We start from the raw sequence: 14,277 nt of genomic DNA, 5'->3' as shown, positions 1-14,277 counted from the left end.
GTTAATTCGATGTAATCTGAACGATATAACTTTGAAGATGCCTACTGTTGCGTCAAGTGAATTTCACGCAAACTTGACAGTTTGCAGTTGAATATTCAGAAAGACGCATTTAGGTCGAAAAACCAACCCCAGCAGGTACAGCGAGGGCTAAAAATAGAACAAGAGCATCCTTGGCGCCACATTGGCGCTACATATGGTCATCCTGAAGTCACATCGTAGGGCAAGGAATGAAGACGTAGACCAATCAGGGACTTGGATTGCGCTTTGGTATGCAAAATCCAAAGCGACACTTAACATCCCCTGGAAATCGGGGTACCATATTCAGTACGCTTATAGCTGTTACCTTGTAAACACATAACTTGTACAGCCAAATTCAATATATTAGTTAAGAAATCCGGTGTTTCATTATCCCAATTTAATAGAATTACAGTTGATCGATTCAATCAAAAACACCTACCCAATTGTCATCGAAACGGAATCACTAAAGAACTATAGCTGAATTATCTGGCATTTTCTATTTTGTTTACCATTTTGTTCGGAGCTATAAATTAATGTGATTATTATATTGTTATTTCATTAGGATCCAACGTTTGATTCCTATTTTGTCTCAGATTTACAGCAACTATTGATTTTGCAGGCACATTTCAATAAGCAAAGTAACTACTTTCCTGTCTAGGTAGCAAAGTGATCATATTCTCAATGCGAATAAACATTCGAAATTTTTTGACAATCAATATTTTTTGCCACTTTTTTAGGATTTCATGGTCTCTAAGCAGTTACATGATCATTTTCTGTATCGCATATACGACAATTCTGCTTGTTTACACATTACGCCAATTGAAAAGTCCCCGGTCTGATGCACAGATGGCGGTACTAGTATTAAATCCATATTATTTTTAGTTGTACCAAACTTCAAACGATACGTGTCAAAATATGACAGCAGTCCGACCACTAGTTTGTTAGATATTGCGTTGTGAGTGTAGCTACTTTTGTTATTCGAAAAAATATGGAAATAAAAGAATTTCATGTGCTGATAAAATATTGATTTTTGAAGGGAAAAATACAGTTGAAGCAAAATCTTGGCTTGATGAAGAGTTTCCGGGGTCTGCATAGGAAAATATGCTGAGTTTAAACGTGATGAAATGAGCACCGAAGACGACGAACGCAGTGGACGCCCAAAAGAGGCTGTCACCGACGAAAAAATCAAAAAAGTTCAGGAAATAATTTTGAATCACCGTAAAGTGAAGTTGATCGAAATAGCAGACATTGTGAATATATCATTTGAACGTGTACATCATATCATTCAGTAATATTTGTACATGAGAAAGCTGTGTGCAAAATGGGTGCCGCGCGAACTCACAATCGATCAAAAGTAACAACGAGTTAATGATTCTGAGCAGTGTTTGAAGCTGTTTGAGTGCAATAAACCTAAATTTTTGCGTCGATATGTGACAATGGATAAAACATTTCTCCATCATTTCATTCAGGAGTCCAATCGACAGTCAGCTGACTGGACTGCTTACGAGAAACCGAATCCAAAGCGAGGAAAAACACAACAGTCAGCTGGCAAAGTTATGGCAACAATATTCTGGGTTGCGCAAGGTATAATATTCATTGATTACCTCCAAAAGGGCCAGACCATCAACAGCGATTGTTATATGTATAACGTTATTGGATCGTTTAAAGGATGAAATCGTTAAAAAACGGCTCCATTTGAAGAAAAAAAGTGCTGTTTCATCAAGCCAATGCGTCGTGTCACAAGTAAATGAAAGCAATGGCAGAATTGCATGAATTGGCTTCGAATAGCTCTTGCATCCACTGTTTTCGCCAGATCTGGCCACCAGCGACTTTTTCCTGTTTTCAGCCCTCAAAAGAATGCTCGCTGGAAAGAAATTTAGCGCCAATGAAGAAGTAATCGCCGAAACTGAGGCCTATTTTGAAGCGAAAGACAAATCTTACTACAATAATGTTATCGAAAAGTTGGAAGTTTGCTATAATCGCTGTATCGCCTCCGAAGGCAACTATGTTGAATAATAAAATCGGATTTTGCCGAAAAAAGAAAAGTGTTTTACTATGGTAGACCGGGGACTTTTCAATTGGACTGTTACGTTCGAAAGTTAACATGCATATGCCGCTCGGACAGGCATAATGGAACATGCTAAAAAAGTTGAGCAACATTCCTAATCGCACATCAAAATGCCACAAATTCCTCCTGTCCAAAGGTTACTACTAAACAATTTATAAGTCTGTTTATTGTTGAGAATCTGCTGAAATTTTAATATGCCGAGAAAACTGATGCATTCCACAAATAATAATCCTCTGAGATATCTCGGAATTTAAAAATATCCGAAGCTGCAAGCGTCTATCGCCTGAACCGTGAAAATACAGGATGGGATACGAAAAATCGAACTGTTCCAATCGGATTTTATTGTTTGTCCCAATTTTTCTGGTCTCCTTGTTCGAGAACCCTCGTGACATACAAAAATAGTCAGATCAACAACATTCCATCGCGTTTTTCGCGACATCTTTCTCGTTTTCACCTACTTCAGGATTTTTGGGGACATACACGAGTTTGCAGGGCCGGCTCCAGTAAATGAGCTAGGTACTGGACGTTCAATACGTAAGATGACAAATTTTTAAAAACTATCCTAACATCTTTCTGCAGATTGTAAAGTTTCAGTGGGATAAGGCGACATTTGAGTTTTCAGATTCAAAAAGCTGTTTCAGTTATTTCTCAATAAAAATAACAATGAAAATAATAATAATAAGGAATCCAAGAAAACTGCAAAGATGAACAAGGATCATGTCGACATTGAAGCGTTGAACTATTGGCTCACATCAGGTGAGATGTATCCAGAAACTGAAGGTTTTCTTTTAGCCATCCAAGATCAAGTGATCTCTACGAGAAATTACTGCAAGCATATCATTGAGGAGCGAACTATTACTGACGATCGATGCCGATATGGGTGTCCAACGAATGAGACAATCCAACATACAACAGGAGGACGTCAAATTTTTGCAGTAAATTAATATAAAGAGAGATCCGATGCAGTAGGAAAGATACTACACCAAGAATTGGCAATCAAATCAAAACTAATTCATTCTGAAAAATTGCCATACTACAAGTACCAACCAGAAACCATCCTGGAAAACAAACGTTATAAACTGTACTGGGATCGTACAGTTTTGACTGATAAAACAGTCCCTCACAACAGATCAGATACACTGCTAGTCGATAAACATCCTAAGACAGCAATACTCATCGACGTAGCAATACCAAATAACAAAAACATGCGTCAAAAGGAGGACAAAAAACTTTCAAAATATAGGGATGAAGCGTTCCAAAGACAAATTTCTCCTATCTGAGTTTGAAATTATTTATTTATTGTAACGGGTGTTTTTTTTTTCGAGGTATATAACTTTAAGTTGGCATTACTGTTCAAGATGGCGACCGATTTAACAGCTGTCAAGTAATTTATTCTCAGTTTGGTTTGGCAATTCATCATGAATAGACTCACGCCTGAACAACGCTTGCAAATAGTGCAATTTTATTTCGAAAATAATGGTTCTGTGCGGAATACGTATCACGCACTACGTCCATTTTATTTTGTTTAGCGATGAAGCGCATTTCTGGTTGAATGGCTACGTCAACAAACAAAACTGCCGCATTTGGAGTGCAGCTAATCCTCAAGTGTATGTCGAAACACCGTTACATCCAGAAAAACTGACTGTTTGGTGCGCTTTTAGGACCTGTGAATTGGCCTCCAAGTTCTTGTGATTTAACACCGCTAGACTGCTTTCTGTGGGGCTATGTAAAGTCATTGGTGTATGCGGATAAGCCACGAACCCTTGACCATTTGGAAGACAACATTCGCCGTGTTATTGCCGATATACGGCCACAAAGGTTGGAAAAAGCCATCGAAAATTGGACGTCCAGATTGGACTACATCCGAGCCAGCCGTGGCGGTCGTATGCCAGAAATCATATTTAAAATGTAATGCCACAAGATTATCTTGCGGATAAATAAAATTCATGTCAATCGAATAATCCATCGTTGTTTTATTGCAATTTGAAGTTCTATAGCTCTAATATAAACACCCTTTATCACTGATGATTTTGATGTTATTTGGGGTTTAAAATAACTTTTTAGTGAATAATATTTTCGTTATTGTCTCGTGGGATAATCATTTTCTTTAGAACTGTATGTTGTCGCCAAAGTATGATGAAGTAGGTGTGGACAACATTTCAACATTTACTTGGGTATCACGTCATCAAACTAAACAAGTCTCGATTGGATCAACCTTATGCCAACACTGGTCGTGCATTCTATCATCATTATATACCTCTCCTGAGAATGCCAAAAAATATACTACTAAATCCTGACTCATTCGTATCAAACCAACATGAATAGTTTTATTTTGAATTCTGAAATTTACATAAAAACATCAATTTATTTATCCTCCGCCAAAGACGTGACAAATTCGCATGTTTTCCTACAGTTGGACACCACTCTCCAATATTTTTTTTCAAATTGCTTGTTTTGGTCGTTAGGGTTCATTGACCTGATGCTTTTGCGATATAACGTAGATGAAGATCTCGGCTCCTTATGTTATATATCAAAAATAAAAGCAATTCATTTCTATTGATCATTACGGAAAAACATAAGCTTAGAAATGATTCACACAGCTTTATGGTCGCTAATGTAATTGAAAATCCTTAGGAAGGCGCCACATGTTATGAAACACTCGGAAGAACAGCACTGCTTTGGCAAAAGTACTCTTCTCCTTTCAGTACCTTTTCTGCAGTTCCTCTTGAACTGATTTGCCCCAAGAGAGAGAGAGAGCCACAAATATTGTCTGAAAACCCTGGCCAAATATTAGAAATAATGGGACACTCACCAAATGATCTGCTCGTTTGCCTCTTGTACATCTCCAAACACGATTTTCTATGTACCATTCGATGAATGACTGATTGGTAACGTTTCTTAAAATCTTGTTCCGATTCAGTACTCGACACAGAACAGCTTCTAATTTTATCTGAAAAACTGATAATTGTAATAACATCGAACACAAGGCCCAAAATGCTTATTACCTATAGGGGACGCTGCTTTGGACTGCATGTCTTTTTCATCCAAATAAATCCAATAACCCTCAGTATAAGGCACATCGTATATTCCATAATCATCTTCCTCTTCCGGTGCACCAGGCAGCACACTAGGACTGGAATCTGTGGTCTTTAAGATCTCCTGGCTATTCGTTGTCGATCTATCCATCGGCCGCAGTTTTTTGTTGTACATTATATTAACATCTCTTTCTTCTGACTGGAACAAATGCTCTGCAGTTAGATCTACAGGAAGAGTAGAAGCTTAAACTCACCTTGGCTCTCACATCCGGTTTATATCTATGTCTCCGCTGGTCCAATAGATTTCTTTCTTCAGAACGTATCCTTCTATTGAGCTTCTTGTAGATCTTACCACTCGGATGCTTCAGTTTGGGAGAATCTTCGAAACCTGCTGGTGGTTGAACAATGTCGTGTTGACTACTGTTGCTGCTTTTTTCGATATCCGTCGTTGTGATGATGTCTACTTCTTTACCACAATGCAAACAATGCACCTAGGAGAAAAAATGTTGAAGATGTAGGACGTTTTAGAAAAGAAAAGTTGCTACCGTTACCTGATGATCTGTTGCATGACTACTAGGATCACTATAAAATACACTATCACTTCCAGGACTTACTGATCTGAGTGACTCTGCACTGAGCGCTTTGAGTTTCGTGTTTTCCGGACTTCTAGATTGAGGGCTTCTACTCTTAGAGCTTTTGGAATTCGGCGATCCAGTTGGACTGTAGAAATCAAAGATAATGAGATATTTCTATAGGGTAACATTAATTTTGGCTCTACCTATGTGGGTTCGTTGTATTTGCATCTCCTGGCTGGAGACACTTCGATTTCGATGATTTTCTTCTTTGTAAACTACCAGGAAGACTGACGGACTTCTCTTCTGATCCTCTCCTAACAGGTTGAATTATTGGCGATCTAGGCAGGGACTTTCTTCTATTACTTTCTTTACCTTTTTTCGACTTCCTTGGAGAAGTCTGACTGATTACATATTTCCCAATAGCAAAGTCGCAACTGGATTCATCAGATGTCGCTTTTCCTCCTTCCCTACAAGATTTTATCCTATCATCGTCGATTGCATCAGTTCTCAAATAATACGATTTCTTCTGTTGAATTTTCTTGTGGTTCTGCATAGGACTCCTGTTCCTCATCTTCGTTCTCTTGGGCTTATCCGAGGTTTTGTGGTGATCTCTCGAAGGCGATACCTTAACATCTTTTTTCGAGTTCTTGTATTTTTCGCTGGGAGATAGTCTTTGGGGCTCTTGGTGTTTGGCGATTTCTAACAAATATGGTCTCTTTTTATGATGGGGTTCAGTTGCAGTCTCATTATGTAGGGAATGCCGAGAATGTCTGAAACAAATCAATATAACAATGAACGCTCATGGTGTAGCTACTTCTGGAGATTATATTAGTAGTTAATTGATGCACAAACCCACGGCTAGAAAACCATATTATATTAGTTAGGATGAGGAAGAAACTTACTCATCTTCATTAGGCGATTCGTAGCACCCAGGAGATGAGTATTTCTTGTAACGTTCATTCTCGGACAGTTTTGAAGGCACTGTGGATCTCTCAAGTAAGTCTGGACAGGAACCGTTGATGCTGTAGCTTCCGCAAGAGGAGCTGGAGTCGGACGGAGTTGAACGGCCAGTTCGAGACTCATGAGGCACTGGAGTGTTTGATGAGCTACGATGATGCGATATCGGTTCGTCTACGATAGGTGGCAGCACCGACGGGACCACCATGTCATCTAGAAAGTCCCCTTTGGTGCTTTCGAACGAACTCTCTTCGAATGCGGGATGGATTTGGTGAACTGATGAATAAATATCATTTCCCTGCAAGAGATATAATGTCGAAGAGATTGGCAATCATGCTGGGTGTTTAAATGACACCTACCCTACTTGTGGAACCGCTCTTTCTCGAGCTGTCAGTCCCTGAATTGGCAGTGATATAGTCGTCGGTGGTCGTGCTTTCTGATACGTCCGTATTTGTCTTACAAGAGTCTGTCCTGGCGAGGAGTAAGTCAGGAACTATAGCTGGCTGAGGTGACTTAGAAGGAGATTCAGGAGATCTCTTTTTCCGTGAAAGTGAACATGTGGAATCTTTGAAGTTCGGCGTGTTCAACGGTCTGAGTAGCTGTTCTGATTGGTACTGCCGTTTTGGTTTGTTTATGACAATTTTCGGTGTGTTTTCCGATTGGATCTGAAATGAATACTTTATAATATAAGCTACTTCAATCACCATTAAAGCTGAAATTACCTGTTCGATGAACTCATCGTCCAAATTCTCAGTATCAAACGAGGACCGTTGCTGATGCTGGAGCATCAACAGATGTCGCCTTCTTGAAGAAGGTGTCAAAAGGTTAACAGAACCTGGAGAAGTGAGTGAAGCTATTTCAGAAGAACTGATAGCTGTTCCGTTATCAGTGCCTGAATCAACTTGAAGTACAGTGGCTTGCGATTCATTCCAAATCCCATCTGAATGGTCCCTGAAAAAAAAAACGAGTTCGAAACTTTCCAAACGAACTAATCCCTTCATTTTACCTGTTATCATTAACTAAAGAATCAGTCGAGTTGAAGGGGGATTTCTGCATTGATATAGAGGGAACGACGCATTCATCTTCAGGAGTTGGAGTTTCGATTTTCTTCTTCTGGACTTCGTCTTGAGTAATACTCAGGCTATCTTGGTGATTGATGTACATCTTATTATAGATTAAGTTTTCGTGGAACTCTTCATCCATCGAATCTTGTGGCTGAACTGGTCCATTGGGGTCATCGAAAGACAATGAAGAAAAAATTGGATCGTCTAATTTCTTGAAGATACCCTCGTGGCGAATAGGTGATTTTTGAAAGTATGGCACGAAGTTTCTCTGAGGTTCATCTTCAACTTTCAGATACTCTTCGCTCAGTGAAGTGGATGGTTTAACTGGCGAAACTAGTTCAATTGGATTCAATTGATCTACTAGGATTTCCCCATCGGACATGGCCTTCGTCAGGGGCCTCTTCGATGGTTTCGCTTCACAGGGACTAAGACGGGGTTTGAAGTCTATGAAGATCTCTTTTTTTGCATCCGATTCCTCGGATTCGTAATCTGACTTAGATATGGAAGAGGTTTCGCTGAAACTTGGTAAGGGTGGTGGAATATCCTGCAAGGGTGTGGGAGATGGATTTAATATGAAGGGAGATCTTGGAGGTTCGTCCGATTGGGTACGTTGAAGCGGTTCGTGGTCTGGAACAGTTTCACAGTTGAAATATTCGCCAGTTTCTGTGGCAGCGACTTGGAATTTGCTACCAGCTTCGGAAAAAGATTTTGTCAATCGTCTGCCGTTAGCACTGAAGCCGTTAGTTTGAGCTCCTTGGGAGACCATTTTCACCTGTGAAATAAGGGTGAGGTGAAGAATGGAAAAGTGATTCTCTAATGAATAGAAGTTACCCTTTGTATCGTTCTTGGACTGAGTGAGATATTGGCAGCTGGAACAGGTTTTCTTCCTAAGCCGACGTCTGTTTGTGTTGCTTGGCATTTCATTGGGGTTCTCTTCAGTTTATCTGTGATGAAAAATTCAAACTATCACATTCTGAAATTATTTTATTAAAAAGTGTTTGAGGAACACCAGAAGTATACCTAATACCTATCATTCATCATTCTTCTAAAACAAGTGTATTTCCTTCAAATAAAATCAAATATTTCGAATTAATATAAGCGTTAAGAATCGACAACTCACTACTAACTATAAGGAAATTCTTCATCATCTTGCCATAACTCTACTATAGACCGAAAAAAGGAAATGGTAACTAGATATTCGGAAACTAACTCTGTTTTCTTGTAAAAAACAAGCTTTTTTGATGGAAAAACGTCAAGATCTAGAATTGAAACCTTTGTACGCAATTTGGAAACAAACTATAACAATTATTGCTGATGGACTCAACTCATTATACGAACTTTTCTTTTGATTTCAGAACCTACAACATCTGGACATATATCTAGACATCTATACAATGTTAATCAATGCTATTAATGATCAGAAAACTGAAGAAAGAGTATACCTTGGCAGCTCACCTAATGAACCTTACTGTGAATATCAAATCATTAATGACAGCAATAACCTACCTCTGAAAATCGGATACCATACTTTGGGAAACATATCGACAGAGAAACAAAAATGAGAATATACAAATAAGTAGTTCAAAGCATTAGATTTTATGGCGCAGAACTGAAAAAACAGCTGGCCCCAGAGATGGACTTTTCAAGATCTAGATTGGATGGAGAAAAGAATGCAAAAATCTGGAGGTACATATTATAAGAATGGATGGAACAAGATGGCCCAGAGAGAGGAAGACCAAGAAAAACTAATTTATAAATGCAACTCATCGATAACTTGAATTGAACGAAATTTTTCATAGCGAAATGAACCATCATTGTGTCAACAAATTGCGTCTAATCCAAACTGGTGAATAATAATTTCTTCTGCGTGCACCTGTTTACTGAACTTATCAAAATTTGATATTCCCGGGAGAAGAAACATAAACTTTCGAAATTTTATCAGCAGCCACGTATGTCAGTGGCACTGTTGATTAATAATTCGAAAACGGAATATTAATTCAGGCAACGGGGGTTTGAGCCCTAGTTTTGTTTACAAATTCGAAGTTTTGATGGATTCGGTTGTATAGTAATTATCCGTAGCAAATTGAATGAAGCTGTTGGATAACTTTTGAGAGAAATTGTTTGAATTCGACAAGTGTGACTGTGCTCTGCTTTGGTTTCTGTTGTCAGGTAATTCGATTTTCTAAGAAAACTTCTCTCCGTCTTATACTCGTACTTCTTGTGATGTTTCTCTGCTGTAGTGATTCATAATTTATAGAACGTAACTAGATTTTCCGCTGGAGAATGGTTACTGCCGATGAAAATCTTGGAACTATTCTATTATTATTTTTTGAATTGGGTTCATTGTGGTTCGTGAATCCTACCGGGAACTGCGAGCATGTAGATCTTTTGTTCTTTACCCTACTCATTCATGGAAACCCAAGGAGGTCGTCAATGACGTTGATAAAACTGACAACCTCCTTAGGGGCCTTGGCCGTTGCATTTCAGGTATCGAGGACCGGCTTCTCCATATGTATGGTTCTTAGGCCAGCCAGCTCTGGAAACTTGCATACCATCTGTACGGCTCTTTCTGCGTCTGATCTACAGAGCCTGCAAATCTCATCTTCTGACTTTGCCGCGTCATCAGTCCCATCATCACCCGAAGCTCTGGAAATATACTAACTGACAAAGACATTGCAACACCCAGTAGAGGATGTCAAATTTTAACTTTTTTTTGGTAAGAGATAGTATAGCAAATAGTAAATGATTGAAATTTGGAGAAAAAAAAACGATGGGTTTACAATTTTTTTTGATAAATTTGTTAATAATGTGTTTGTCCACCGTAATTATCTATACACTCCCCAACACGTCTCGGCATTGATGCAATAATATGGTCTCATTCTTCTTGAGGGATACTATCCCAAGCTACCTGTACTTCATGTTTCAAAGCCACCAAAGTCCGTGGGGACTGGGGTGAATTTCCAAGCCTTCTACCCTTGAAGTCCTAAACATGCTCTATGGGTGAAAGATCGGGGGATCTGGGCGGCCATGGCAAAAGATTCACGTGGGATGCTTCGAAAAAGTTTGAACTCTGGCAATATGAGGTCGAGCATTATCTTTCTGAAATATTGGATTCTAGAGCCGGTTAAGGTTAGGGAGAACATATGGCTTCACTATTTCTTGAAGGTAAAGCAGCGCTGTCATGTTACCTTGAATAGAGTGTCAAGGTGACCTACTTGCATGTGCAATAGCACCCCATACCATAACGCCTACTGTCCGGGGTACATGAAACTCAACATCAAACTGAGGTTCATGTCTTTCTCCCCGACTTCGTCTAACCTTTCTTCGCCCATCATGTGCAACCAAGAAGAATCGAGATTCATCAGAAAGGACGACTTGATCCCATTCCACATTCCAATATTAATGCTCTCTGCATTGCCGGCGATGCACAACCGTCAGAGCTAACACAAGATGGGGTCGATAATACTGCAGTCCAAAAGACCTCATCCGGCGGTAAACCGCTCGGGCAGTTACAGGATGGACTTGTTCTCCTAACCACTCATCAGCCAAAGATCGAGTTGTCGCAAATCGATCTGTAATGACCATAAGTCTCATACGTCGACCTTGAACTTCATTTGTGCTCCTTTCTCGTCCGGTGTTTACTATCCTTCGATTTTAGTCATTATCAAACCACGCTTGACAACATCAACAGTAGTTGGATTTTGTTTGTTGGGTTAGCGATTTCTCAAAATGACAACCCTGCCTCCTGTAGAAGAATAATTCGACCTCTTTCTAACTCACTCGACTGGTGATAAATGCTCTACGCATTTTAACGACAACTAAACATCGACTTTGGATCTCCTCAAAAAGCTGGTTTGTTGTAAAATTTGAAAAACCACAACAATATTCAAGTAACAAAAATTGTTCACATGAAAAAACCTTCACGATTTTTTCTCAAAATTCAATCATTTACTCCTTGCTATACTATCTATGTGTTACCAAAAAAATGTATGTTTGAACAGCTCCTTCGGTTGCAGTTTCTTTGTCAGTTGTTGCAGTTTCTTTGTTAGTTGGTATATGATTTCATTATTTCTAATAAACTACCTGATATAGGTAACGTTGATGCCGTTCACGGTCAAATACACACCTTTACAAAGCCAATCTTCCCCAAATTCACAGGATATCAAAAACAACTTTCTCTTATCCTCGCGCCAACTGAGTGAATAAGTCTTCGAAAATTTCAATTAAGGATATTCTCGCCCCAAAGAAAGTCGACTTCTCGTATATTCTCATGGTGGCGTCTACGGCCACAGCTTCCCGCCATGAGACGCCCTGAGTGATATTCATTACTCATCTGTAATTAGTTCCAAAGCAAATTGAGGAACTTCAATAAAGATAAATTGTTGCTGTGGGGCGTGTTTCGGATCTACGCCATTCGTTTCACACAACTGCTCTCCTTTTTGACGAGTTAAGATGCGGAATTATCTGGATTAGAGCAGATGTTAACGTAGGGGTAAGTAACCGGGGTTGTGGTGTACATAGCGCTTTGAAACTTAAGTCTTTGTTGTTGAATAATCGGTTGTAAAGTTTGCTGTCGGGGTCTTTGAATATTGAAAGTAGGGTTAGTCGATGCAAGACGGGCATCATGGTTATTCAACACGTTCTTGAATGGGTCGTTGAAGTAAGTGAAGGGTTTTCCATAAGAGGTTTGATATTTTCGATATTGAAAAAGAATATATTTTAAGAGGAATCGAAGGATGTTCATTTAATTGTCAAGAGAAAGGTTCCATTAGCTATGGAAAACGATATCAGCCAAATGGCTGCCATTGATGAGGTTGCAACACCCTCTATTTCTTATATCGATTGTGAAGCGTTAGCATGGACCTTATCTTTCACGTGGTCCCAAAGAAAGGACTTTAAAGTCTAAATAACAAGATTCAGATTGTGACACCTCTTCAAGAAATAACACAGCCTGGAAACTTTTCTTTCAAAATTACGCTTGTTTGGTAACTTCGCCTTGTTGAAAATGAATGCCATCAATATCTTTCAATTCCAACCGTGAAAAAATCATTAATCATGGCTCAATAGCTCAATCTATTCCTCGTAACAGTTGCACCTGCCTCATGTTAGAATAAGTAAGCTCCAATCACTCCACCAGCCCAAAAACTGCACCGAACAGTGTTGAGGAAGGAAATTCTTTTGAGCAATCATTCTTTGGTTTTTCTGGCCCCAAATGTGATAATTCTGCTTATCAAAGCAGCCTCCAAGGTAAAAATGTGCTTCTCACTGAAGATGATCGTTCGATAGAGATCCGATGAACATTTTATGCATTTCAAGGAACCAATCAGCGATGTTACGAAGTTGCTGGTGACCAACTCAAGTTATCGTGTTAACCGAACTTCAAAAGCCTTAAGATTCAAGTCTTTATACAAATACGATGTGATGTCTAACTCCCAAGATCGACGAGAAATTGACACATCAGGAGTTTCGTCAACATCAAAGGCTACAGCGGCAATATTCGGAGTTCTTCTTGAGAGATGAACTCGATTTCTGTTCTTCACATAATTGAATTGTCCCCATAACTCAAATTTTTCAACGAGTTCTACTATTGGCGATCGAGAAGGTGCTTCACGACGGCTTGTTCTTCAGTTGTTCGAATTTAACTGGGACATTTTCACCATTTCCGTAGCTAATTTTACAGAATCGAAGCGTTGTTTTGAATTGTCCAATGTTGAAAGATCACAATTTCAAAAGGGACAGCTGGGCATTCAAAATGAAACCTCTTATTGGAAAACCCTGTACACTGTTCTTCCTAAATTTGAATTAGGTACTATATCATGTTGAATTGATGAATATTTTGCTGGTCAACCTGAATTTCTAAATTTCCGTTGTTCGGTTGAATTTCATTATTCATTCAAGCGTCAAAAATAGTCCTGAAGGCATGTGTATTCAAAGTATGAACAGCCAAGCGCAGAAATAGACGAGAAGAGCCTGGTGTAATACAGAGTTAAAACTTCTTCTTCTTTCTCCTTTCAATAGGACTGCGTCCGGTTTTTTTCTGTCTTCTTCTTGTCATTGTCATGTCTCTTGTGATATCGAGCTCCAGCTTACTTTCCATATCTTCTGTGGGCGCCCCAATGGTCTGCGTGTATTTGGAATCTTTGTTTCCGCCCATTTGGCCAGTCTTTCTGCTGACATCCTCTCTACATGGTCTCTCAAGAACTTCCTGCGTGCTCTTATACATCTGACCACATCCTGCGTCTTATGTCAGCACTCACATGATTTCTGAGTGTTTCTCCTTTGATGCTTCTTATTTCTGTAGTTCTTGCATTTCTCTTGGTTGTAGATGTTTCTGACCTCGTTTCGGCAGCGTATGTCTCACACACACTTCATATAAGTGAGTTTTCTCTTTATGACTCATGGTTCTGTTGGTCTAAATTACGTCTCTCAGACAGCCTCTGATTTTTGCTGCTTTTTGCGCTTGTGCTCATACCTCTTCTACAACCCATCGTTTACTGAATACTGTTACTCCCAGATAGTCGAATCTTGACACCTGTTCTATTATTTTGTTGTTGATGACT

General features: G+C 39.3%; 1 protein-coding gene across 1 annotated transcript in view; it reads right to left on the bottom strand.

Moving 5' to 3' along the window:
• LOC123683141 overlaps positions 1-14,277 on the bottom strand; it is an 82,710-nt gene that overhangs the window by 23,570 nt on the left and 44,863 nt on the right. The window contains exons 4-13 of the mRNA XM_045622039.1: positions 8,549-8,661; positions 7,660-8,489; positions 7,376-7,604; positions 7,013-7,318; positions 6,599-6,951; positions 5,900-6,466; positions 5,673-5,841; positions 5,376-5,612; positions 5,092-5,320; positions 4,899-5,036 (exon numbers count right to left, since the gene is read on the bottom strand). Coding sequence (XP_045477995.1) covers positions 4,899-5,036; positions 5,092-5,320; positions 5,376-5,612; positions 5,673-5,841; positions 5,900-6,466; positions 6,599-6,951; positions 7,013-7,318; positions 7,376-7,604; positions 7,660-8,489; positions 8,549-8,661 — 3,171 coding nt within the window. The remainder of the gene's footprint in view (positions 1-4,898; positions 5,037-5,091; positions 5,321-5,375; positions 5,613-5,672; positions 5,842-5,899; positions 6,467-6,598; positions 6,952-7,012; positions 7,319-7,375; positions 7,605-7,659; positions 8,490-8,548; positions 8,662-14,277) is intronic.

Source organism: Harmonia axyridis, chromosome 6 (genome assembly GCF_914767665.1).
Source record: "Harmonia axyridis chromosome 6, icHarAxyr1.1, whole genome shotgun sequence".
Taxonomy (NCBI): Eukaryota; Metazoa; Arthropoda; class Insecta; order Coleoptera; family Coccinellidae; genus Harmonia; species Harmonia axyridis.
Note: the sequence above shows the minus strand (reverse complement) of the source record. Positions and strands in the feature narration are given on the sequence as shown.